Source organism: Pagrus major, chromosome 10 (assembly GCF_040436345.1).
Source record: "Pagrus major chromosome 10, Pma_NU_1.0".
Taxonomy (NCBI): domain Eukaryota; kingdom Metazoa; phylum Chordata; class Actinopteri; order Spariformes; family Sparidae; genus Pagrus; species Pagrus major.
The window spans coordinates 5,158,482-5,184,169 of record NC_133224.1 but is presented as its reverse complement, the minus strand read 5'-3'; the positions used below and the strand labels follow the sequence as shown (position 1 = coordinate 5,184,169).

Genomic DNA, 25,688 nt, shown 5'->3' with positions numbered 1-25,688 from the left:
GGTCCTCAAACATCATCACCTGTGGTATGTTGTTGCTGGCAGCGGCGAGCGGCTCCCAGGTGAGACCAGAGTGGAAAAATAAAAATCAATTCAGCGGATAAATAAAGAGCACAGAGACGATTAAACCAGGGGCTGAACTTTACGAGTCCCGGGTCGGTAGAGAAAGAACACGAGGACTTTAAAGTGTTCAGAATAATATTGTTCAGCTCATGAGAGACGATCAGCGGGGTGATAAAACCACTGCCCGAGTGTTCATGAGCAAAACATTCAGTTCACCCGCCTCCCACCAGGGATCTATAGCAGAAACTGGCTTATTTAGATTCACGTTATCAGTTTTATCTCCCGCTCCATCCTGAATCTCACACTGTTGGAGTTAATCGTATGTGATAAAAGGGGCCAAGGGAAACAAAACTGGCTGCATAAAGAAAGTTTTACAGACGTCAGAAGGGTTTAGGTTTTGTTTTTCTCCCATAAAATCTGAATCCAGCATCATATGAGCCGACTAGATTCAAAGATATGTAAGAATACTGTTGAGAATATTTAGAAAATTCAGAGAGCTGCAACTTCTGTGACCTTATATGGACATCGGGAAGTCGTGTTTTCCTGGTTTTAAAGGCTGCGTTACAGTAAAATGATGTCATTTTCTGAACTGGCCAGACTTTTAATACTTGTCTTTACCATTTCAGTCATAACGTCCACTTTATTGATAGAAATCTCATTGTGTTAAAGGGAAACGCCACCATTTTTACCCATTAAAGTGTGCTTACAGGTCTTGAAGAGTAGGCTACTAGTGCCTATGTGAAACAGTAGTGTAATGCCTGTTGTGTCTGCATGTAATCTAACAAAGTGCCTCCAGTGATGTCACTCAGTGGCTGAGTCGCATTGTGGGTAATGTAGGCGCCAACTTCTGCAACACGTAGCGACATTAGCAATCGTTTGGCATCGTGTTTGTATCCACGTGATGAATAAGAGTCTGATATTCACTCTACTTTTAGCTCCGATTTTGGTCTCCACCACCTCCAGAGAAAAATATCTGGTTCTTTAGCTGCTAAACGCTCCACAATGTTCACCAGCTAGCCGCTAACTTATTTAGCGGCCTGCTACGTCCGACAACAAGGTAAATGAGATCGAGTGACTCTAAATATTAATATCTGGGTCCTAAAACCAAAACAATTTAAATTAGCACACAGTGTCTTTGTCGGGAACATGACCTTCTGGCTCTTTAGCTGCTAAATGCTCCAATACGTTCAGTAGCTAGTCGCTAACTAGATGTTTTTGAAAACATAGCGGCCTGCACAGCGTTAAAGGAGTGCAATGCAGTCCTAGTGAGCTGCTTTTCAAAACTTTATGCCTACATTACCCACAATGCAGCTGAGTGACATCACTGGAGGCAATTTATCAGATTAAAAGCAGCTTCTTCTGGAGCCACAAAAGACTTTACTACTTACCCTACTCAAATTTCTAGATATCGCGATAAAAACTGATACAAGACAGTCCTGAGCTCGATTTATATATTGTGAATTGTGATATACCCTTAAACTATCAGCCAGCCCTGCTATATCTCACATTTTCTAGTCAGATAACTATTTTTTTTAATTTATCTAATGCTGATAAAAAATAACAGAAAACATAAAATGATTCAAGAACAAAATCTTGTATTTTATAAACTTGGACACCAAAATGTAAACGCGTGTTAATTTCACAGGATCCAAAAACAAAACAAAAAGAAATAAAACAGACACAAACACTCAATTTAAGTGAAATAATTTAGTGGGACAAACAATTTTACATTTACATAAATTAACTCACGTTGTCATGATTCTCTTTCTTTTTGCATTTTTTTGAGCCCTTCCACAGCAGCCCAGAAATCATCCACAACTCTTCCATAAGGCCATGACATGGTTATTGCAGCATCGTCATAAATGTGTGCATGATATGAGATTATAACTGTTCATGTTGCCAAACCCGGCGGGACAACACTGCATAGTTCCCAGGCTGGAGTTTCACCCATTATTACAAATCTCAACAACAAAAAAAAAGACATTTCTGGAGAGTTCCCAGGCTGTCACGAAGTCTTAATGGAGTGTAAGTGTGTGTGTGTGTGTTAGATCCTCTTCTCACACTCCTGGATGTTTCCCCCGAGGCTACAGGGAAAACCTCACAGAAAGGTGGGAGGAGGGAGGGAGGAAGGAAGGGGGAGGTGGCGGGAGCATCCATCAGCTCGTAGAGCGCTCTGTCTGGGCTCGCTGTGAGGGCCGGAGGGCAGGCAGGCACGGAGCTCCCCAAACCCTCTTTATCTCCCCCCTGATGTCATTATTCCTCCTCTTGTCTCTAACAGAGGATTATCTGTTCCCTCCTCCTCTTTTACAATGTTTTCTCTCAGGTGTTTGCAGAGAAGCGAGATGGCCGATGATGTTTTTTTCCTCCTTGGAGCTACAGATTTCTCTCTTTTTTTTTTTTTTAGAAAATGGAAAAAAGCCAAACGGAGCAGATGTGAAATATTCCACTGACTTATTTCTCATGTGTATCTTCTTCTCGAACGTGAAATTGCAGTGTCACAAGAATGAGGCATTGTTTCGGAGAGGCTATTTTTCTTCTCGGGAAGCCAGAAAACGCCTCCATCTTACAAAAAAAAGACAGAATAAATCCATTGTTCTGCGGTCGCCCTGTGCAAACGGAGCTCGACCTACTTGGCTTTCTCTCGAACAGCCGTTTAAAAGTTGAAGAGGTAAAGGTGCATTCGGTTTGAGTGTACGAGCTGGTGTCTTCGTTGTCCTCTGGTCCACAGAGGGACGGATGGATGGAGGTTCAGTTGAAGAGGATGGAGTCGGGGTCTCTGTTGGCGATCTGCGCCATGTGTTTCAGTATGTCCTTTTTAGTGATGATTCCCAGCAGCCTCCTAAAAAAAACACAGAGAGAGAAAAGAGAATGAAAGTCACGGGAAAAGCAAATTACTTCATCTCATGGTTTGTTTGCTTCGTCGTGTAAAAGTCAACGGGAGTGACGGAGAGCAGAGGCACAGTGGGTGGAGGTTCGGCTTCAGTTCGAGTCAAGAAGACGAGCGTGTCGTTAGAAAAAGCTTGTTTGTTCTGAGATTAACTGTTTGTGTGTTCTGAGATTAATTGTGCAAAAGCTCCCGGGACGTTTCATCTAACTTGCGAACAGCAACGGGGCTGGCAGCTCGTGATTCAAGATAATCGGACCCAGAAAACATGAAGGCTTGTCGATGGATGACGGATTCGAATTACTCGAGTCGATCGATCAATTAGTCGATCAAAAGAATCTTAAACGCCAACTAATTGTTTCAGTATTTGCTGCTTTTCTTTGTCATTTATGATTATAAATGAAGAGTCTTCGGGTTTTGGAAAAAAAGAAGCCAGCTGAAGACATCACTCTGGGTTTTGGGACATTGTGAAGAGCGTTTGTCTCAATTTCTTTTGACATTTTATGGATGAAATGGACCAAAAAAACAACCATTTTGGGGTTTTGAGCCACAGAAAAGGCAGATCGTCGGAAAATATTGATGAGACGAACGAGCGCATTGTTGGTTCTGATCTTTTTACTGGATACGTTGTTGGCAACAACCTAAAATACAGTTTACGAGCCTTATTTTTTTAACAAGGAACTGAATAATAAAACAAACAGCTTATTAAAAGAAAAATCCATAAATGAGTTGTCTTATCACGCGCCAATATCATACAAAAACCAAATCATCTGAGGGCATGGATTCACTGCGTGAGGCTGTAAATGTGTGTTGGACCGGTCGGAGCGGGGAGAAAAAAAACAGACTAAAAACAAGAAAACCACAGAAAATAGCCAGACTCCTCAGAACTGTCGAGGCCGGGGGGATGTTTCTGTGGTCATAATTACGTGTCCTGGTTGTGAGTAAAACTCTTACAACAGGCCTGTTTTTTTTAAAAAGTTGACAAAAAACAAACAAACTCAGGCCAGGAGGCTTTTTAAACTCCGACCTCAAGCTAAAGATACTAACTAGACTAAAGATAGTGTGGGAAAATACCACTGCTGCCAGTCAGAGCGCTGAAATTAACAGTATCCATCTCACAAGACGACCGCACGGATCATAACACCCCTCAAGGTCTTTTCTCGTCTGACTGTGTCAAACCTATCTTCATTCCTAGACAATGAGTGACCGGCTCGCATGAAAACACAAGTCCGGCCTGATCGAGCAGAGCAGATGATTTTCACGTTGTTTCCTTCTCCTCGCTTGATTCCCCATCAGTCCCATATGAAACGTGCGATTCCTGAAAAATGTTTCATTTTCAGGTCACACGTGGATCCACTCTGGTAAAAAAAAAAAAAAAATCATCCCTACATTATTAGGCCACAAAGAGAGAGAGAGAGAGCCCATCTGAAGCAAATATGCGCGAGGCCCGCGGGAATCGTGGTGCCTGTCAACAGCCTTTCAACGGCCGGGTACGATGTCAAACGTGCCCACGGGGCGAGGCAGCGGCGAGTGAGCTTTAAATTAGATTCTTCACGATAATAAGACGTTCTGGTGGGCGGCTGGTGCGGAGGCTTGATGCCCGTGAAGTAAACACGGCACTTGTTGACAGCTGCTGATGTTCATTTCTTCTCCTCTCAGATTTGGTCGGAGTAACTCGAGGGCCTCCGCCCCGTTCACGCTGCACACATCGGCTCCAACTGGCAGCGCTGCTCGAGACTTTCAGCTGCGTACGTGTCATTACTCACTCAGAGCTCAGAACGTTTCCCAAAGTCGTGTCAGTGATGTTAAAACTCGAGACTTGTTAGTTATGATTTATTAAAGTTTGGCCCTCAGAGCTACATTTCATCTGACTTGATTAAATTGATCCTGAACAAATGAGTCCCTCAGGAAACAAGTATCTATAAATCATTTTCTATCCAAATAGAGAAGCTTTTACTTTTTCTTGAAACCACTTTTTGGTTCTGTCCAGTATTAAAATAGTTCGATCACATCTAGAAGTTATTTGTTCCTGCATGTGTCACAGATTTTGCTAAATATAGAAAAAAAACCCACTTATTTTTGGGAAATTTTGACTGTATTTTTTTCCCCAAGAAGGATTCTTTCAATTTGTTTAAACTCTTTTATGTGAAATGTTAATATTCAACACAAGGGATGCACATTTTAAGCAGTTTTCTCAGTTGATAATCAGACGCCTTATCGATCGATTATCGGTTAATGACTAACGACACATGAATTATATTGGACTTTAGTCAGTCAGAACTCAAATGTCTTTCAAAAGGCGCCGAGTCTGAAAGGGAGACTTGGGCGAGTCTGAGTAAAAACAATGATGTCATAGTAATGTCAGGGGCAGGGAGCCTGAAATGAAGACACTATCAAGTTGCATTGTGGGAAGCGTAGGCTCCAGTATATCTTGGCCTGTGCGGCATCGACTTTGACTGATAACTTTAAATCTACCTCTCGAAAAAATCATCCAAAAAGTGTAAAAAAAAAAAAAATTGCCCTTGACTTGTAAACTATGAAAACAAACCGTCTCCATCTTATTTTGAAAAGCGCAGCTCGCACACAACATCTTTGCTTTTATTCCAGTGGCCACCCAGGCCTGAGAGTTTAATTGGAGTGACTTAGTTGAGTCTGTGATGTCTGAATTAATGGGTACGAGTTGTGTGATTACTGTGATTTAAGATGCTAAACTATGTGTTTTTTTACATGTAATGTTGTGTTGTGCAGCTGGAAAACATCCCACAACTATCTTCCCATCCTCTTCACATTTCTGATCATTCTTCTCCCTTTTTTAAAAACAACTTATTGCCTCCGTATTTCTTTTCTCTCTCACATATTTTCTAGAAAAGCTCCGTCTTCACATTCATCCGTCACTGCCTGATTAGTCTGAGGGAAAGACTAAATATAGCGAGAGAAAGACTGAATCTGCCGGGACTGCTGGGAAATGAATACAGTGTGTGTGTCAGGAACAGAAAGTGACACAGAGAAACCACAAGCTGTATTGTTTCGTCTGTTTGCAAACTGCCCTTTGACACTGTTTGTAAAGTACAGCGTGTCTGTACATTTGTAAAAATATACATAATCCCAGAGAGCTGTGTGTGTTTGAACGTGTCAGACCTTCAGCTAAACAGCAGAGAAATGAAGCGGAAAAGTGATTTAAACACCGATTCTGGGTTTTATTCTCTCTGGGAGTATCTTCTGTTCTGGTCCGAATGAATGTGATTCTCCACACCGGCATCAACACAACAGTGCGTGAAATGTGAAATATTGTCCTTTCGGGGGAGAGGAGTGGTTTCGCGGATGGTAACGATTTCAAAAGAAAGACAAAAAGTCTTGGTAAACATCTTGCCACGCTTTCAAATGACAAGAAACAGCAGCTCCTGTCTTTGTTTCTGATTTTCTTTTTTTTAGGCTAAAACGTACAAAACCTGCCGGTTCCAGCATTGTAAGTTAATGTGTTTGGTTTAGTTTGGACAAAAACAAGACATGAAATTGCAACTTCACTAGACAAAATGATTGATTTGAAAAAACTAGTCCTCAAACAACACCTCTTTAGATAACTGTGTGCCGATGACCCCTCAGAGCATCTTCAAAAAGAAACGTCTACGGAGGAGCTACGGGAAATCATGATCGTTCTCTAACTTCCTCTTTCCTGTTTAAAAAAAACGCACAGGACTGAGAAGAAAATGGAAAATATACATCAGTAAGCAGAAAACACACTCGTCATCTGCTCAGTTTCCCGAACGGTCTATGAATCATGTCTTGAGCACTGTGACACTAAAAGGGTTTGACCCTGAAGATATAATTTTACGAGCTACGAGAAAAACAAAGATGGCATGAAATTGGTCTGATGGATAACTTCTCTTCTTCTTCTTCTTCTTCTTCTTCTTCTTCTTCTTCCTGTGTTGCGTTGTCACGTAGGCCACATACCACCGCTGTGCCTGTAACATCTCCGTGGTGTCAGCGTGGATGTTTTCATGACGTCCTCTGTGAGGTTCATGAATTCAGTGCCAGCGAAGGAGGATTTATTTGAATACACCTGAAGAACTCTCTGTACTCACTCTTCTCCCTCCATTAACGTCCGTGTTTTCCCCTCCCTGCTTCCTCTTTGATGCATGAGCTGACAGCAGAGTGACCCGAGGCTCTCCTACACATCCACCCGTCACTCCCTCCGTCCTCCGAAGAAAGATATCTCAGTACGGACGTGGGAGCGTGGGTCAGTTTATGTTTTCGTCATTCCTCCCGTCTATCAGCCCGTCTTCTTTTCCTTTTGTTGTGCTTCGTGTTTTACGTCACAGCGAAATACCACGAACGCTCTTTCGGGAGTTTGTCTACCCCGACAAAAACAAACAGTAAAGATTAAAGTAAAGTATTTGTTCTCACCCGTTGTGTGTAACCAGACACTGGCGCAGCCCCAGCTTCCTGAATATATCCACAGTGATGTCCATAGGCGTGTGGTCGGTGACCGTGAAGGGGCTCAGGTCCATGATGCCTCTGAGGCGGAGCGGCGGCGGAGCGTCCGCGGGCTGAGCCGGAGCGTGCTCGGTGAAGACCACTCTGGACGCGCTGACGACGCCCTCCTGGCGCTTTCTGGCATTGTCTGAAAGAGAGCGGTGGAGGTTCGTGTTTATTATTTAAAGAGAGGGAGACGTAAAAGATTACACAAGTAAAACAAACACACAAGCTGAGATGTAATTAGAAATATTTTCAAAATAAAAGCCAACTCATACGCAAGACTATTGTAATGTTATCTTATGTTTTAACATATGAGTTAACTTTTATTTTTTTTTAAATTGCATTAGATGTAAAAATTAATCAATCAATCAATAAAACACAAATTAAGATGTAATTAGAAATATTTTCAAAATAAAAGCCAACTCATACAAAATACTACTGTAGTGTTATAGAATATATTTTATTTATGAGTTTACTTTTATTTTAGTGGGATGTAAAAAAAATTAATAAATAAATACATAAATAAAAAAAACAAAAATTAGGATGTCATCAGCAACAATTTCAAAATAAAATCCAATTAATGTGCAGGATTTTAACGTTTTAACATGAATGTTATCATATTTACTTAAAGTGAGCGTAACTACACAAGATTTTATAATGTTATATGATGTCTTTTAAGCCTTTAGCTGATTATCTTTCCTATTGTAGTGGACAGCACACACACACACACACACACACACACACACACACACTATCTGACCTATTGATATGAGCAGGTCTCTCCTGAGTACGAATCCCACGAGCCTCTGGGACTCTGGCGAGATGACCACGGGGAAGCCGCTGTAGTGAGTGCTTTCCACCAGGGCCTGGAGACATTACAGAGAGACAGTGTGTGCGTTATACACAACGTGGTACGACAACTACAGATCCACAAGAGACAGAATTCTTGAGGGTTTTTTGATCGTATTCTTTGTTTAGACAGTACAAGAACTTGTGATAAGCATCTGCAAACATTTTGCTTTAATATAACCACATGTGCTTTCTATATTACTGTGTATTTTTTTTATTTTTCCATTTTCTTGCCATGCATTCCTGCGTTATGATTTATTAAATGCTTTCACGTGTACGTGCACGTGTCCATACCTCCACCTCTCCTACAGTCATGCCATCCTGCGTGAGCACGGCCAGCGCGGGGTCGGACCTCCTGGGCCTCATCACGTCCACCGCCAGGCTGCTGTGCTCGAACTCCTCTTTGGGCTCCAGGAACGGGTATCCGTTGAGCCTGATGTGAGCCTGCGGAGACGTTGGAACGAGCCTCTTAAATCTAAAGCGTCTGACGGCGTGTTTGTACAACAGCATGCAAACAAAAACAACGACTCCGTGGTGCGACATCAAAAGTTCAGAAATACACGATTCAACAGCTCCAGCGGCCACATCACACACACGCAGAAACCTCACCTCGTAAATCCCCTCTCGTCCAAAAGCATCTGCCACCCATTTGCTGGTCATGGTGGCAGCCATGAGTGGGACGATGTACTCGAGGCCGCCAGTCAGCTCAAACATGATGACGACCAGCGACACGGTCATACGAGTCACTCCACCTGGAGGCAGACGGGAGGGGGAACATTAAAACAGCTCATTAAAAACACCGGAGCGAGGCATCTGCTGTTGTTCTGTTGAATGAATCACTGTCCGATTCATTAATATCTCTATCACTGCAGTGTAATAAAGCTGTGTGAGGCTGGAGTTGCATCATCCTGCTGCCTTTCATAGCTAATGAGAAGCTTGTCTGGATTAACACAACAGCTGCAACATTTATCACCACATAAATGAATTTTTGGACATTTGTTCGTCTGAAAGATTGAACTATTTTTTTGTACGTCACTGGTTCCATTTATCATAATCCTGCTGGGTGTGGCCGGAAAACAAACTTCTTCTTTTCCTCCTCCTCCCTCTTCTTCTTCTCCCCCTCCTCCGCCTCCTCCTCTTCCTCCCTCTTCTTCTTCTTCTTCTTCTCCTCCTCCCCCTCCTCCTCCCTCTTCTTCTACTTCTGCTCCCCCTCCTCCTCCTCCTCCCTCTTCTTCTTCTTCTTCTCCTCCATCCTTCTCCTCCCACTCCCACTCCCTCTTCTAATCCTCCCTCCTCCTCCTCCTCCTCCTTCGACCCCCTACTTGTAAACGACTAGCTCCAGTCAACTGGACATGAAAGAGGTTTATTGTGTGTTCTGTCCATTTTTACGAGGATGAAAATCTCTTCTGTAAGTTTCTAAGTACTTCAAAACTTGAGGTGATTATCGGCTCTAAATTGTTCCCCGGTGCTGGTTGTTGTTGTACGGTTTGAAAAAAGGTTACATGTTTTGAAGCAAGAGGACGAAGATTGTGACGACATTCAATCTTTGTTCATGCAAAACAGTCAAAGCAAAAAAAAAAACTTGTAACGTCAGTTTCAGCTGAAGATCACATCCACCCGCCACTTTTGTTTCTTCAGCCTGACAAGAGTCCAGAAAAATGTCTGAATGCATAAATATGAGTCGAGATTTGGATCTAATACTTAATTCCCAAGGCAACGCACTTGCTTCGGGGGAATCGCTGTTCGACTTTGACAGACATACTGAAAGGCAAATGAGAAAATTACAAACAGAGAAACAAATAAAAAGAATAATGAAGAGAACTGGCTTTGATATCCCCTCAGTTGCTGGAAGTCATTCTTGGTCACATTAAACACTACTTCACGCTAGCTAGTAACTAAACTGGTGCAAAGCAACATAAATATATTAGTAACAGATTTTCAGACTTTCTAAATTTTGTCCCTAACCGACAAGACAGGCGGATGTGGCCTTTTTACCCTGATTGCCCTGGGTGGTTAAAACCCTCTCCTCAAACCAAGAATTTACTACCCATCTGTTTTCATACACAACACTTCCTGAAGCATGACGAACCCTCAGAAATCTGTGCACTGCGCCCTGTTTGCCCTGGCGTTGACAACATAACTGGAAGGTAAAAGCGAACATTTCACGCCCGTCACCCGTCAACACTTTGATCCGACGAGACAGCAACAGTGGATATGAGAGAAGTTTTCAACTTTAACCACCGTGACGGACCTTGTTTTCAATATGTCTTTTAATAAACTGATGCGATGATTCAACAAAGACCTGAAAGCCAGAAAACTCGTGCAAACACCGCAAATTACCTACTTTTCAAATCATTTCTGTTTAAAAAAAGTAAAAGAAAACCTGTTTTTTATCAAATACTTAAAACGTGTTTATTTCCTCTGGAAACAGGATGTAATATTCTCTAATTCTTCTCCAAATAAGGCTTAAGGGACTCAAACCCACTGTGAAATCTTCCCCAGTCATCCAATTTTGCAGCACTTATCTGGGTCCACGTTGTAATAGACGTCCAGATGTCCCTTCTCCTACCCACATCCAGCTGCTCCCTGGACATCCCAAGACATTCCTGATCAGACTGAACATGTAAGCTTCGACTGACTTGGCATAGTGGCAGCTGTACATGCACAGAATACTACGATATATATAGTATCAGATGCCCAAACAACCCTTCTGTCTGTACCCCTGGTCTCCTCTTCACCTCGACCGTCTGAGGACAAACGTGCTACACGAGCGCCTCACCTAAACATGCAGCGGCTCCGACCATAGCGTAGAGCCCCGGAGTGATGCAGTCTGCTCCCGGCGAGCACCACCCTTTGAAGATGAACGAGTCGTGGTTGTAGTAGGCCAGCTGCTCCATGCCGACTCCCAGCAGCCTGCCGGCGATGGCTCCCACTGCCATACTGGGGATGAAGAGACCAGAGGGAACCTGGGGGGAACAAAATGGACACCAGGTATGGCAAAACACTTTCACTTGAAGTTCCCTTTATTTAGTATTCATTAGAAGTATATAAACATTAAATAAATGGTTAAAAACACACTATAATGTAGCTCTATACAGATGAAAGGACATGTTAATCATTTTCATCAGAGACATCTTCTATAAAACTATGATTTTTTTTATTTACAGAAGCCTCAACTTAAGGATTCCTACAGGAGGAGATACAGCTGTTCAGAAACACATTATTAAAACACTTAAATCTACTTACGACTACATTATAATATGTAATAACCTCTTTTCCAACACTTATATGCTGCTTATAAATGTATAAATAACACCCGAATGTGTATTTTGGACGTTTTCTTTCTGGTAGTCTGAAAAGAAAGGAAGCGAACTGAATACCGAATTAGAAAATGATGGTTTTCACCTGTAGCGTTGCCAATTTAAAACATCATTAGCACTTAAGCTAATCGGTCTTGACCAGTTACTGTGTGACCGAACACAAACAGCAGAGACGAGCGTAATAAATTCTTCTAAAAACGACGGCCAATTTCCCCGTCACTCATTTTAAAGCTTCTGTAGTAAAACGGCCGTGACCTCGTCTGGAGAACAATCTTTCTTCATAAACATGTCAACCCCCGCGTCAGTAACTCAATCCTTCAGCGGGGCCACATGACAGTGAGTCATGCTGCTGTGACTCAGCGTAGAAACCATCCAGAGAGGCTCAAGAGGTTCGTTTACACTTCATCTGAACTTCAACATGGGCCAGATGAGCAATTTCAGTGAATGAAAAGTATGACGCTGCTTTAAATCTGGTTCCAGGCAGCTGTCCCTGTGGCATCCTCACACGCTATGTTACTGAGTGTGTCGTGTGTGTTCAAACCAACCTTCATGCCAAAGGTAATCACAGTGATCATCATCTTGAAGACTAAGGCCAGGGCCAGCTGCCACAGAGCCGTGTACAGGCCTTCTCCCGCGGGCCGGTCAGCCAGACTGTTACCTACACCTGTTTCTGATGTGTTGGCTGGCTGCAGAGTAAGAAGAAGATGGAACAGAGACAAACAAAACAACATTACAAGGAAGTGGGGGGAGTTAGAGAGAGAAAAAGGCAATAAACTCAGCTTGAAATGACTTAACAAAGAGGTGACAGCTGACCTGTTTGTAGCCGCAGAGCTGAGACGAGTCGAGCAGGGAGCAGTCGTTAAACAGCTCGGAGATCAGCTCGGCTCCGCTCATCCTGGTGTAGCTGTTGGGGTAGGCGACCAAAGCGGTCAAAGCTGCCACCACCAGCACCTCGATGACGGGGTAGTGACCCAGACGAGTGGATTTACCTTTGAGAAAAGACACAGAATGATTAACAGGAGCGGCGAGGGGACAAAGAAAAAAAGGACAGGCTTTCATTTGAAATCAGTAATGAAACCCTTTCATCCACAAACACATTCTCCTCACTACTCACGGATCTTGCACCAGGCGATGTTAGCCCTGATGAACAGCGCCCCCCAGAGGCCGCCGAATATCCCCAGCAGGATGAAGGGGGCCAGCTCCACCAGGTGCCACGGGGCGTGGAACTCCACGTAGAACAGCACCAGGCGGCTGTTTCCGAACGGGTTGATGGAGCGCAGGGTGAAGGCTGCGACCAGGGCGGCGAAGAAGGAACGCCACAGAGTCTTCAGGGGGAAGTAATAACTCACCTGAAGGAAGGAAGAGAAGAGAAAGTATTAGAAAAGAGTAATTTCCTCATGAATAATGTGTATTTTTATCAGCTAGAGAGGGAAGCACAGTGGCATAAAAAGCTATCAGAGCTGTTTAGAAAGGACTAGATGGTTTAATTGTTAGAGCTGTAGACATAAACTAAAGTCTTCACAGTGACTTTAACTAAACACGTTGCTATTATGCATGAATACTCTCACAAATAAAGTAAAAAATGTGGCGCTTTTAAAGCGAGCTTTCGGGGTTCAAAGCTGTCCGTCTTGAGCCAGCACGGATTGGATGGATTATCAAGCTGCCAAGACTCATTTATTTCCCAAAACATCACTGTCAACACTTGTTCACGGTCTATTACGTCACAGTTATTTGCCAGTGCCGTGCAAAATCCAGCGTGCATTCACATGTTGAGGAAAAATTAAACAAATGGATGAGAAATTAAAAACCAATTCAGAACAGTTTTGTTATCTGGAGCTGATCAAACATCTGGCACTTGTTCTAAAAAAATCACTCACTGATTCGCTGTGATTTATAAATCCTGCCTCAAAGTGTGTGTTACATAAATGTGGTGGATTTTAGCTCTTGTGTTGCATCAGAAATCCTCTGATGTTGTCAGCCCGAATAGCTGCACACAGAGGATTACCAGACAAATAACTGAGTTATGTGTCAGTAAATAATTTGTAAAGCACCTCCTCCAGGCTGAACAGGACTCCTCCGATCGGAGCGCCGAAGGCCACGGACACACCGACTGCTGCCGCCGCCGATAACACCTGAAAACACAAGAAAAACATACAACCGTCTTAATGAGGCGGAGCTGCGTTACAGAACAACTGACCGCAACTCTGGTACCGGTTCTGGAGTCTATTATTTTGTTTCGCTTAATTCTATTCATCTCAGGGTTTTAAGTTTTAAGTTAAGAGCCACAACTTGTTTTTGATTTTGTGAACAGACGTTCTTGGTTAATGGAGATTTTTAGAGCTGCAATCGATTAATCAAGTAGCTGTCAGCGATTTTAAGTGTCTGACCATGTTGATTATCAATGAACTGGTGGAAATTCTCTGATTCCAGCTTCCTAAATGTGAATGCTTGATGGTTTCTTTCCTCCTCTGTGACAGTAAACTGAATATCTTTGGGTTGAGGACAAAACAAGACATCCGAGGACGTCATCCGGGCGCTTCGGGAAACAGTTTTTTAGCTTTTTCTGACAACTAATCGATTCATTGAGGAAATAATCAACAGATTAGTGGAGAATTAAATTAATCATTAGTTGCAGCTCTAGATAACAGTCAGAACGGGGTAGTCTGCTCAAAACCAGTAGCTCCCAGTGGTTCTGTGTTAAAGGCAAATTACAACAACAGTGCAACAAAGCAGACATTTTAATCTATAGTTGAAGATTATCGTTCCTTAGCTGCTGTTTTTCTACATAGTATTTCAGGTATTTCAAGACTATAAAACTATAAAACATCCAAGTATTTTCCACCCAGCTTTCAGAGCCTATGTGTGGCTGTACATCTGTTAACTCTGTTAGCTGTTAACATTTTCCTTTTAACAATAAGACATCCATTTCATGAGCATCTCTCCAGCTGACGTGACCCAAAACTAGAACAAATAATTAAAAACCTCGCACACCCACACACATCTGCCAAGGTGCCTACCTCTCGCCGCTTGGCCTCATTCTTGCGGTATTTGGTAAACCGATGACACAATATATTGGCACAGCAGCAGGCCACGTGCACCAGAGGGCCCTCCTTCCCCAAACTGAGCCCGGAGGAGACGGCTAACACCAGCGTGATGGTCTTGATGATCAGGGTCCACTTCCCCAGGTAGCCTCGGATGATGAAGCCGCTGAGGATGGTTTTAATCTGAGAGAGAGAGAGAGAGAACGAGAGGATATGAGACGAGGAATATGTTTGCGTTTACGTTTGGGAGGGATCAGTTTGGAAATGCGTGCTTGAGCGTATTAGCTGAGAGAAAGTTAAGAGCGTAAACACTGAAGGCAGGGAAGGAGAGCAGTTTGTGTCGAGGATGCTTGTCTTTTAAATAAGCGGTTAATCTGGCGTGCGTGGACCCGTTGACCAACGTCTGACCTTTAGGAAGGACAGGACCCAAGTTCCCCGAAATGTGGGATGAGAGCAGCAAACAGCGAGAGAGGAAGAGATTGTGTTTGTGTCTTTTCGATCTGTATATATGAAAAAGGGTGGATCAGTTTGATAATGTTTGTGCTCGGTAAAGTTTTCCACTTGTATTTCCAGAGTGTAAGCAAATCTGCAGCTTTTCACATCCTCAGAAACAAAGAAGAGGGAACGAACAAGAGATGAAGAGAAAGTAAACACTGACGGCAGGAAGGCATGAGACCGGGTTTAATCTATTTGGCTTTATTTATAAAAATCAAGCCAGCGTTTGTATTAAAATGTCCATCAAATATCATTGACCTGTTATAGTGTTTGGATTGTAAGTTTGGATATAAATAATCAATGTGAATAGATGCTGTCAGGAAAAACAGCTGGGTCAGTGATGTGGAAATGAAGCTAAACAAACAAAAAAACTGCACGTACTTTTGAGAATTTTATCAAATGTAAACAACACCCCTGTATCTTTCTGTAGCTGCGCTTGTGGCTGTTCTTCATAGAGCAAACAAATAAAACCCTGAGATTAATTACATGATTACGCGCAGCCTGTTCATCATCCTGTCCATGAACGAACAAGAATAACAAGAGCAAACGATAAAAAATGTAAACGTGTGTGCATCAGAAACAGTCTATGGCGGTTTTACCTCTGGTATTCCTGAGCCGCATGCGTACGGAGCGAAGGCTCTGACCAGTATGACGGCCAGGAAGGAGAAGAGTAAAGCCCACAGGATGTACATCATGTAGTTCACTATGTAGGCAAACGCACCCTGCAGAGACAAACACACACACACACACATACATATATAGAATAATTAGACACAATTTACAAGAGTAGAAGTTCAAATGTTTGATTAAAAAAAGCTGTTTTTCAAGTATTTAGCATCTTGGGCTCAGCTGTGGTGTCATGACAGCTTATAACCAGTAGATGGAACCAAAGTACCGTGACAACTATTGATAGAGGCATCGGAAATGTTATTCTGGGAGCATCACGCTTATTTTTTGTGTGGATGTATGAGTAAGGAAGAGCATGACTGCATGTATCATGTGTTGAAGAGTGCAACCGGCCCTCACGTAGCAGCAGACACTCACTAACAAGACGTTTATTTTTAGAGTAAGACAACAAAAAAGGAAATATTTCATGGAATTAACATAGTTTTCTTGCTTCATTCACACTAAGAAGTTTGCATTTATTAGCCAAACACAAGCTTGAGATGTGGAAAAGTGAAGAAAGTGCGCATAAGGCCTTTATCTCTCTGCCGCAGCAAAGGTTTGTCGAGATCTCTCACCTCTGACGTCCCCGTTATGAGCTCGCCCCAGCTCTGCCACTGCGGACACCGGTCCCTCTCCTGAAATGTCGTCTCGTTGGACGTCCAGCAGCAGTGCTCGTGGTTGAACCAGAAGCCGATGAGACAAACGCCGTCCTTCATGTCGGTCAGCCAGTGGGCAGCGATGTCGATGCCGCCTGCCAGAGCACCTGGAGGAGACAAGGACGAGTTTCAGGTAAAAGAGATAAAGTTGCAAACTTGTGTCCTGTGCTACTTATCTTTTTCTGGGTGAAGAGAATTACCTGCCCTGGATTCTAGCCAACATAATGAAAAGTGAATCTCTTTACAAATATGTCACGCTGCCTATTTTCAGTACAATGTTGGAGCTATTTTGTCGCTCTACACCTGCTGTCTGTCACCACCTGGGAATTAACTTTCAGCTGATGCAGGGAGCACAGAAACAAGAGGGGAGGTACAAACGGGTCCGGTCACTGCCGTGTGATTTATAAATATTTTGTCACCAAACATAAAAAATGCACAGCGCCATCGGTGCAATTTTATCGGGATTAAAAAACCAAAGCAACAAAAAAAAACAGCAACAGGTGATATCTATCTGTGCAGCTGTGCAGTCAGTCTGGGTTTTGTCTCATGTGGCTTTCAGATATCTGCTGCTCAAACTTGCACCCACATTCAAATGAGCTGGACAGGAAGTTGGTTTGTGGTTTTCTGAAGCCTACGCAATACTTTGCACATCTCTTCGTAAAAAATACCTCCACAGCAGACAGTTTTTCAAGAAACTACTGCCCTTAAATGTCAGGTGTTACTGTCAAGATCATTAAATTTCACTAAAACTGCATGTGTATCTGCTTTATAACCTGATCCGGTCATGAAGCGATAACAGCACATGCAAGTTTAAGAGCTGATTGTTTGCACTACCTGACATGAGTCCCACCAGCAGCATGAGCAGCCATCCTGAGAAGGCATCGCTGACGCTGTGCAGCAGAGCCACAGTCGACTGTCTGCTCTTCTTGGTGATCTGGACCGGCACAGAGAGGAGAAGGTTGATATTAGATTGTTATCATTGATTAGACTGTTTGCTTCATATCCTGTATCAGATTACTTTACATACTGTACCAGCTGAAACTTTATATTCATGTTGCTCATTCAGAGCTGAAACAGACGCCTTTATGTTATTTTTGCTAAACAGTTTATCCAAAACTCAAGTTCTTTATCAAACCTTGGAAAAACCACATAAAAAAATCTTGTATTTTCAAGGATTTCCAGCCTTTATCTTATAAGCAGAGAAGTTTAAACTGAGTGAACTTGCTGCAGTAAAAACCAGAAAACGACCTCCACCTCAGCAGCTAAGGCAAAGTTCGTTACCTCGACCCTCCGGTGTTGATGTGCGAATGTGTGGAGCTGTGAATATAAACTGTGAGCAGGGCGTGAAGAGGAAGATTGTCTGTTGTGTTAGAGCGACCACGAACTGGAGTTTAACCTCTCACTTGCCATAAAACCCACTAAAAGATGTTGACTGTGTGCTGAGTGCAGCTCTGATAACCAGAGAGGCTTCCTCACCTCACTATGATCTATTTAAAGTTTTAAAAACCATCTTCGTACCTCTCTGTGTCTGTCGCGGTCCTTGCTCTTCTCTCTGACCCAGTCGATGGTGTTGAAGTCCTCGTAGGTTCCCAGTCCGGGCACCGGGTCCTCCAGCGGGTCCACGAGTTTACTGGGGCCGTTCCCGTTCATGCCGGCTGCTCTGCTGCTGCTGCTGCTGCTGTTGTTGTACTCCTCATAGCATCCTGGGAGGAGAGAAAGGGAGAGAGAGGGAGAGAGAGAGAGATTTGAGATGCACATTAACATCGTCACACACAAATACCAGCCGCCATCTTGATACCACATTGCTCTCAGCTTGATGTTTTATAGATTTTACTCTTTGGTTCGTGTTTCTGTCGTTCTATTATTAAAATCTTTTGTTTGTTTCTTGGACGTTGTTTGGCAGCACATTTTAGCTTTTTGTTTTAATCTGTCCGGAGAGATTTAAAATGACGCCGCCTGCCATGAAAGATCTAGTGGACAATCTGTCCTCGCTCTGCCACTGACGATCACACACCCTCTGCAGGGAAACAGAGAGGGAGATGTTCTCTGGTATTACGCCCTTCCTGTATGCACTGATTGTGGTGTGATCCCTCCTATTTAATGCAGGCCTACTAATGCTGCTGATGATTGATTTATGATTGTTTCGATTGGCTACATCAGGCCTATTCGACTACTTTTTGAGAAAGTGTTGAGAAGCAAGAGGCTGGACTTCTGAATTCCCTATGTCTGACCTGTAAACTCAGAATTTAACCATTAAAACAATGCACTTTTTATTCTTTTTCCACATTAGAAAAAGAAACACAGGACAGGATGTAAACAATGCACATTTTAAACCTTAAATCAGGTCTGGGCTACATCTTTTAACCACAAGCCGCCTCCACATGCGGTTCACTTTGCCGTTGTAAAAGATGGGATCGCAGGTGAAAGAAATCCAAAACAGGAGCTGTGTTTTCTGGCCACTTTATAAAACACACTCCCGATAAGGAAAGTCAACAGAGCAGATACAGAGGGAGAGAAAAAAAAGACAAGAGGCAGGGCCGGGCATGCCGCTGTGTGTCGAGTTATCGACCAGAGGTGGAATGAGAAGTGAAGGGAAATGCAAGGTGAGCAGATTAAAGGAGATTGTGAGTAAACATGAAAATAAGGTGGAGATTTAGGTAGAAAATGGGTGTATGAGAAAGTGTATATGTGTGAGGAAACACTGCCTTCACACACACAGAGAGGCACTGAACTCCAGCAGTGTTTCCCACACATATACTGAACTGATTTCAACATATAGTCTCAATAACACCTACTCTTATATCCACAATCACAGCCAGCGGCGGAGCTGGAGGCCGACTCGCTGTTTGTTAAGAAGACAAAAAGGCCCTGCAGTGTTTATTTCACCTCAAACATACAGAGGTGTTGCATGTAACAAGCATCAAACTTCTGATTTCACTTCACTCTGAGCCTTCGCTGTGGGGCTCAACATGTCTGAGGGTTAAGCGAGGACATAATCATGAAAAAAGCCGCACCAAAAACATGAATCCCTCGCGGGGACAGTGAACACGAACATCGGTGCAAGATGTGAGCTCGTATTGGGCTCCAAACCCTAATAAAGCATCCTACGAAGACTCTCGAAAAACTGAAAGCGAGTGAACATCAAACGACCTTAATACAAACCTCATGTGAAACCTTAGGGATTAAAAGAAATTTACCAAATATTAGCCTAGTTCTGTCCTCCAGTGATGGATATGTCAGCAAACACATGCTTACACAAGTTTTAAGAAAGTGCTTGAGGAAACAAACCCACTATTGTTACAATTGTTACTGGAAGAAGAAAGCGGGCTGACAGTACTAATGAGTGTTAAACACAAAGCTGTGACATCGACAGAGGAGCTCCAGTAAGTGGCAGTGCCTGAGCTTCAGTCTGTGGCAACCATCAGACAGCATCAGCCAATCAGAAACAGCTCCTGACAGAAACAGGAAACGACACAGGAAGTGAAGGCCCGTCTGACGTTAGCAGGCAAAAGCAGACTTCAGATGAATCATTATGGGACCAAAACAAACATCTGAACTGGAATGAAAATGTGTTTTCATTTGAGTGTTAATGGAAGACATTATACAAATGTGCTGCTTCCCGTCTGTGTGAAGGAAACACAAGCATCAACGAGCTATTTCTGAGAAAAGAGAGGACACAAACAGTCTGTCGGGCAGCTTTTCAAAGCAGCATCGTCACTCAGCTGTTGCGTCTTTGCAGGAAGAGACCGAAATGCCTTTCCTCACTTAGCATTCCTTCACATCTTCCTTTTAAAATGCTTGAATCTTAAACTACTGTCGCTACTCTCTGCTTTACAAACACCAGCTGCACTTCTAACACGACACCTGAGGGAGGAGAAAGTTCATGCATTCACACAAAGGAGCGTTTCTGCACCTGAGCGGACGAGTTCGACTGGTTTCAACGCCAAGAATGTTCTGGGTGACACGACTCTGTCATTCAGGCACCAGCAAACAAGAATACCTGTCTGATACAATCTACCCTGACATGATGCAGCTAAATCGAGCACATTTACATTATTGCTTCATACTGTTCTGCAGATTTAGGAGCCAAACATCAACAGGGTTCAATGGCTGTGAGATATTTCAATGGCTGCTAAAAATAACGTTGATACAAGCCATTAATGACGTCAACTTTTCCAAGAAGTTTGAGGAAGTAACACAAGTCTGATTGTAGATTAGAGCTGCAGACACTTTAATGGCAACTATTTGATAGTTTCAGTCATTTTTCAAGCAAAAATGTCAAACATTTGCTATTTTCTGCTTCTTGAATGTGAGGATTTGCTGCTTTTCTTTGTCATTTGGACTGTTGGTTGGATAAAACAAGCAATCTGAAGATGCAACTTTGGTTTCTGGGGAATTGTTTCAACATTTATAGACTAAAAGATTGAAATGAAATGGCAGATTAATCGATAATGAAAGTAAATGTTAGTTGCAGCCCTATTGTAGACAAGCAAAGAGCTATTTCTGTAAATTAGAAGCAGACAGTCGAGTCAGACTGCACCAAAAAAGCAGAAATAAGTAGCACCACTTCTTCATGAATTAACTTCTCAACAAAAAACTGTATATATGTAAGAATATCTACACTAGGGGGTCGAAGTGCCTTGCTCACATGCACACTGACGCCATCCAGTGTGACCTGAGTCGACAAAACATGTTTATTTCTTCTGCCAGGTCGTTCAACCTTTGTTACGAAACACCTCAACTTACACATCACCATCTACAAGGTTACAAGACAGGAGTCAGCTGATGGCAATAAAACCTATAATGTAACTAGAGCCAGAGGGGAAACTAGTGTAATAACAGTCACACTTTGTTTTGCTTCCTTTGAATTTAAACCAGTTTGTGCTAACAGGTTGTTGTACTGCTGTGTGTTGTTTACCTAATCCCTTTAACCTTGCAGTTAAATGCATGCTGGGCCACACCGCGGGCCCCTCGTGACCTCTTACAGTAGCGTAACAAATGAATTAAAGAGAAAACGTCCGGCTTGTTTCGGCTGCCGTCGGCCAAATCCTGCACATGATCATCCATCAAAGCCTGTCTGAGAACACAAAGTATTCAGCCTCCCATTATTCTTAACTGAGGAGCTTTTATTTAATATCCTGAATCGGTCACGGTTTGATAAAATTATCAACCAGCCAAAGAGACAGGAGAAACTTCTCATGTCAGCATAACTGATCTCGTTTTTATCGTGATATCAAGAGAATCCGTTGATTATTTACCCTATCAATCGATTTGTTGTTCGGCCTATAAAAAGGTAACGAGAAAGAAAACGGCGGAAACATGTTGATCCCAAAACCCAAGGAGCATCCGTTGGAATAAAAAAGCAAAAGAAAAACAAGCGGTAAGGATCTGACCTCGGTTGTTACCTCATAACTGTATAGAAGTGGACAAAGCGGTCTCTGTGAACCCAAACAAGCCTGAAGTAGGAAATACACTGACACACACACACACATACACAGATAAGAGTGTTTGGGATTCATTGTGTATCTGTCGCTGCAGACCTCAGTGTCAAACACACAGCTGTATACACACCAGAAAAAGCTCTATTTCAACATGCCGGCTGCAGCACAGAAACATTAACCACATGACTCACGAGCGTCTGACTGGTTGTAAACGGTCTTAATCATTAAACCCCCACTGTGATAAAGTTAAATGCATCAGCAAAAACACAACAAGAAGAATGTAGAAACTTGAGACACTTCGCACAGTTTAAAAATCTGAAAGCAGAGACAGGAAACACATGTAGAGGAGGTGTTGAAGAAACTTGTTATTTAAGCATGACAAGAGCTGACGACAGCCTTTCTTCAGATCCTGACACTCAACACTCGCTTCTCGTGTGTGACAGCTCGAGAGCAGAGTGCAGACTTTATCACAACAGCAACAAGAAAAATCAAGCTCTCTTTCAAACTCACCGTTCTCGACCAGCACCTCCTGATCCAGCTGCGTAGTCCACAACGCCGAGGCCATCCCTCATTCCCGTCCCCCCAAACAAAACCCGAACTGAGGACCCACAGTCAAACTGGAAATCTCTTCCCTCCTCTCAACTCCTGGAGGAAGTGGAGCGCTCCCTCATTGGCCACAAAGCTTTGGAAATGAGCACTCACTGGCTAATCTGTCTGGGGAGACTTGATGATTTGCTGAGCTGGTGGGAGCTGTTTCTTATAGGTCCCGAGTGTCTGTGAGCTCTCTCCGATTGGCTGACGTGGTTTGCTGCGTAAAAAATGAGGTCATTTGTGTTCCTAAGGTCTTGATCCTTTGATTCCTGATGGTTTTCAGGAAATAAAAGGCTGTCTGGTACACGGCAGTGTGCAACGGGGTCAGACTGTGGGTATATTTACTCTCAAATCAGTCAATTCCAGGAATGAAGTCTGTTTGAATATCAAATACTGGAAAAAACTGAATTCAAACCAACTAAACTTTGCCTTACCTCATGGTTTCAACCATGAATCAAAGTTAACACTATGGTTTTTAAGTATTTCAGAGACACTCAGTGATGAACTTGACATGTTGGAGTTCATTTTTGAATCCTAACCCTGCTACGACCTCAGGAGAAGTGCGTTACCTTACTTTCACTCACACAAAAGCTCTAAGTTAAACCCCCATGAGATATACAGCGCTGTGTATTTAAAGTAGATATGGCTAAACCACAGTCAAATTCTTTCTAGCAGTAGTGACTGCTTATGAAAGGGTTGGACTTGACTGTGGTAACTATTTAACCCCTAACTCTCTAAGTTGTGATGCTGCAGACTGGAAAAGCAGCTCTGCAAAGACAGATGATGTGATTGAACTTGTGTCTGAAAACTGAAGTAAAGAAGCCGGTCGACTCGCTGCCTCGAGAAAAAACAAGGGAATGAAACAGGTTTTCTCAGTTAACAGCAGAAAGTAGAAGAAGGTTTCTGGCACAACTCAACCTACTTACATGTGAATGTAAGAGAAGGAAAAATACAGACTTTAAAAAAAGGGTCAGATCTCCAGCAACAGGTGCAACAGTCAGAGTAACTTTATCGTGAGGTGTTTTAGTCTACGGCCTCGGACGACCCTGATAGGCCCTATCAGGGCCGTCCAAGGCCGTAGACTAAAACACCTCACAATGAAGTTGACCTCAAGACTTAAAGTAAAGCAGGGCAACAACAAGAAGAAGAGTAAAATGCCACATTGGGCTAGTAAGATGATGGAAGTAGCTGAGGAGGGAGCCATCTTGCTTCCTTCTCATCTCTGTTGAGAGCTGCACATACGCGGTACAGATCGGGTAAAATGGCGACGTTTATGAGCTGAAGAACGAGAGAACGTTTTGATTATCCTTGAAACAGGAGTCAACATTTTTCAATTAGAGCCCGACTGCAATGTTGATACCAACATGCACAGTTTAACAATAAACTTTAGTGTCTAAAATGACTTCAGAGCACTGAAACAAAATTTCTCCAGGACTTTCATGATCATAAATTACCCCAAGAATCTTTTTCCCCATGATATTCTGTAAAATAAATGTCATATTGGCTCATATCAGACAACATATATCAGATACCAATATATCTAGTTAGCCGATAGTCCAATATCAGCCGACCAACATATATTGGGCTTTATTTTCAATATGCAAGAATGTTTGTTGCCATATCGATGACGCACTGTGTTCTTGATCTGATTCATTTACTTAAAAAAATATTAAAAATGACGACTAACTTCAGTCTTCTTTGTTGTTTTTCAGGATAACTGCTAATAAATGTAACTTCAGGCAAGTAAATTTGGGACACGGCTGCAGGCCAACTGAATCAAGCAGACATCAAGTTGAATCTGGTTAACAGGAACATCAAATTACCAGGAAGATGAAGCTGGTGCCAAGCAGCCCGAAAGCATCCATCTGCTTACTGTAGACCAGCCGTATTCAACTAAATGACCTCTTAAGACCTTATTCCGACCCTTTAATCAGGGTGATTTCATTAGTTATGTCTATCGCTAAGCAAAAACTACTCTTTTTTCATAAAAAGGTTTTAACCCAGGCTGTTTAACAGTGGGAATATACATATAAATCAAGCTGACAACATACGTCTACGATTAAAAAGGTGTGCTGTAGACTGTCCAGTGTGAGGAAGGTAAGCCTTTCCAAGCATGCACAAGAGTGGGAGGCAGGCAGGTTACACCCAGGACAGGTTGCCAGTCTATCACAGGGTTCACAGACAAAACACGGGCTGGCTAATGAGCATCTGAGAGTGCCTGCAGTCACAGCGCTAACATCGGCAGTGCTGTAAAAGCACAAACCAAAAACACGCAAGAATCCTGCCCGCGACTTCACGCGCCAAAACGCAAAAACAATCCAGCTACATTTCAACATGCGCGGCGCAAACTGATCCAGAGTTAGCACTTCTCAGAAAAATGGGTCAGCAACACAAGAGTCCCTGGAGCAACTCTGCTCGTTTCCAGAAAAGGGAAGTCATGCTGAGCTCAGCACTCGCTACTCTGTCCGTGTGTGTGTGTGTGTGTGTGTGTGTGTGTGTGTGTGTGTGTGTGTGTGTGTGTGTCTTGAGGCGACAGAGCAGACTATAATCTTACACTTGCACAGATATCACCACACAGCCACCTTTAATTCTTCACAGAAAGCTGGAAAATTCGACGCGCTCTCTTTGTCATATGACCGCAGCGCAGTCTGCCAAAACTTCCTCAGTGTGTTATCTATTGCAGAATGATTTCCACGTACACACACATAAAAAGGCTTACACACACACACACACACACACACACACTGTCTCCAGCCTCTGAACCTTGAACCCCCCTTGAGGTCTGGTTGCCATGGGAATTGGCGTCTCATGTGACCCCCGTGACACTTGGCGACTACGGGAACATTTTAATTTTCGTGGACTGTCATTACTTTGCCGAACCCAAGATTTTAAATCATATTTAGTTATTTAGTGGGTCAGAGGAAATCGAATAAAGCAGGAATGTGCGTCTCTGCAGTTGATTCGATTATTTTTTTTTCCACGCGTTGGAAGGAAAAACTTTAAATATGAGGATGTGATGCAACTGTCCTGCTGGAAAACTACAGAGAGCTTCACTTCTGAAGAACTTTAACCGAGTCAGGTTTTCCTGTGACTGATGTTTCGTTGGACTGAACCACAACGCAGCCAAAACCAACACAAGGAGGTTCAAGCTGAGACGTAAATTTGTGGTCGTTCATCACAACTAACTGTTGTTCAGCCAAGAGTCAAAT

The 25,688-nt window shown here is 43.0% G+C and overlaps 1 protein-coding gene across 3 annotated transcripts in view; it reads right to left on the bottom strand.

The window, feature by feature from the left end:
* Positions 1-1,748: 1,748 nt before the first annotated feature.
* Positions 1,749-25,688, bottom strand: part of clcn5b (chloride channel, voltage-sensitive 5b) — a 31,479-nt gene continuing 7,539 nt past the window's right edge. For 2 of the 3 annotated variants that reach the window (XM_073475653.1, XM_073475654.1), the window contains exons 3-17: positions 17,966-18,150; positions 17,282-17,381; positions 16,367-16,554; positions 15,725-15,847; positions 14,607-14,813; positions 13,641-13,721; positions 12,704-12,938; positions 12,403-12,578; positions 12,135-12,275; positions 11,049-11,235; positions 8,879-9,021; positions 8,564-8,713; positions 8,181-8,286; positions 7,349-7,565; positions 1,749-2,899 (exon numbers count right to left, since the gene is read on the bottom strand). In XM_073475653.1, coding sequence (XP_073331754.1) covers positions 2,809-2,899; positions 7,349-7,565; positions 8,181-8,286; positions 8,564-8,713; positions 8,879-9,021; positions 11,049-11,235; positions 12,135-12,275; positions 12,403-12,578; positions 12,704-12,938; positions 13,641-13,721; positions 14,607-14,813; positions 15,725-15,847; positions 16,367-16,554; positions 17,282-17,381; positions 17,966-18,150 — 2,330 coding nt within the window. In that variant the 3' untranslated portion in view covers positions 1,749-2,808. Of the gene's footprint in view, positions 2,900-7,348; positions 7,566-8,180; positions 8,287-8,563; positions 8,714-8,878; positions 9,022-11,048; positions 11,236-12,134; positions 12,276-12,402; positions 12,579-12,703; positions 12,939-13,640; positions 13,722-14,606; positions 14,814-15,724; positions 15,848-16,366; positions 16,555-17,281; positions 17,382-17,965; positions 18,151-22,398; positions 22,537-25,688 lie in introns of those variants that run through there. The other variant, XM_073475655.1, reaches the window with a different exon arrangement.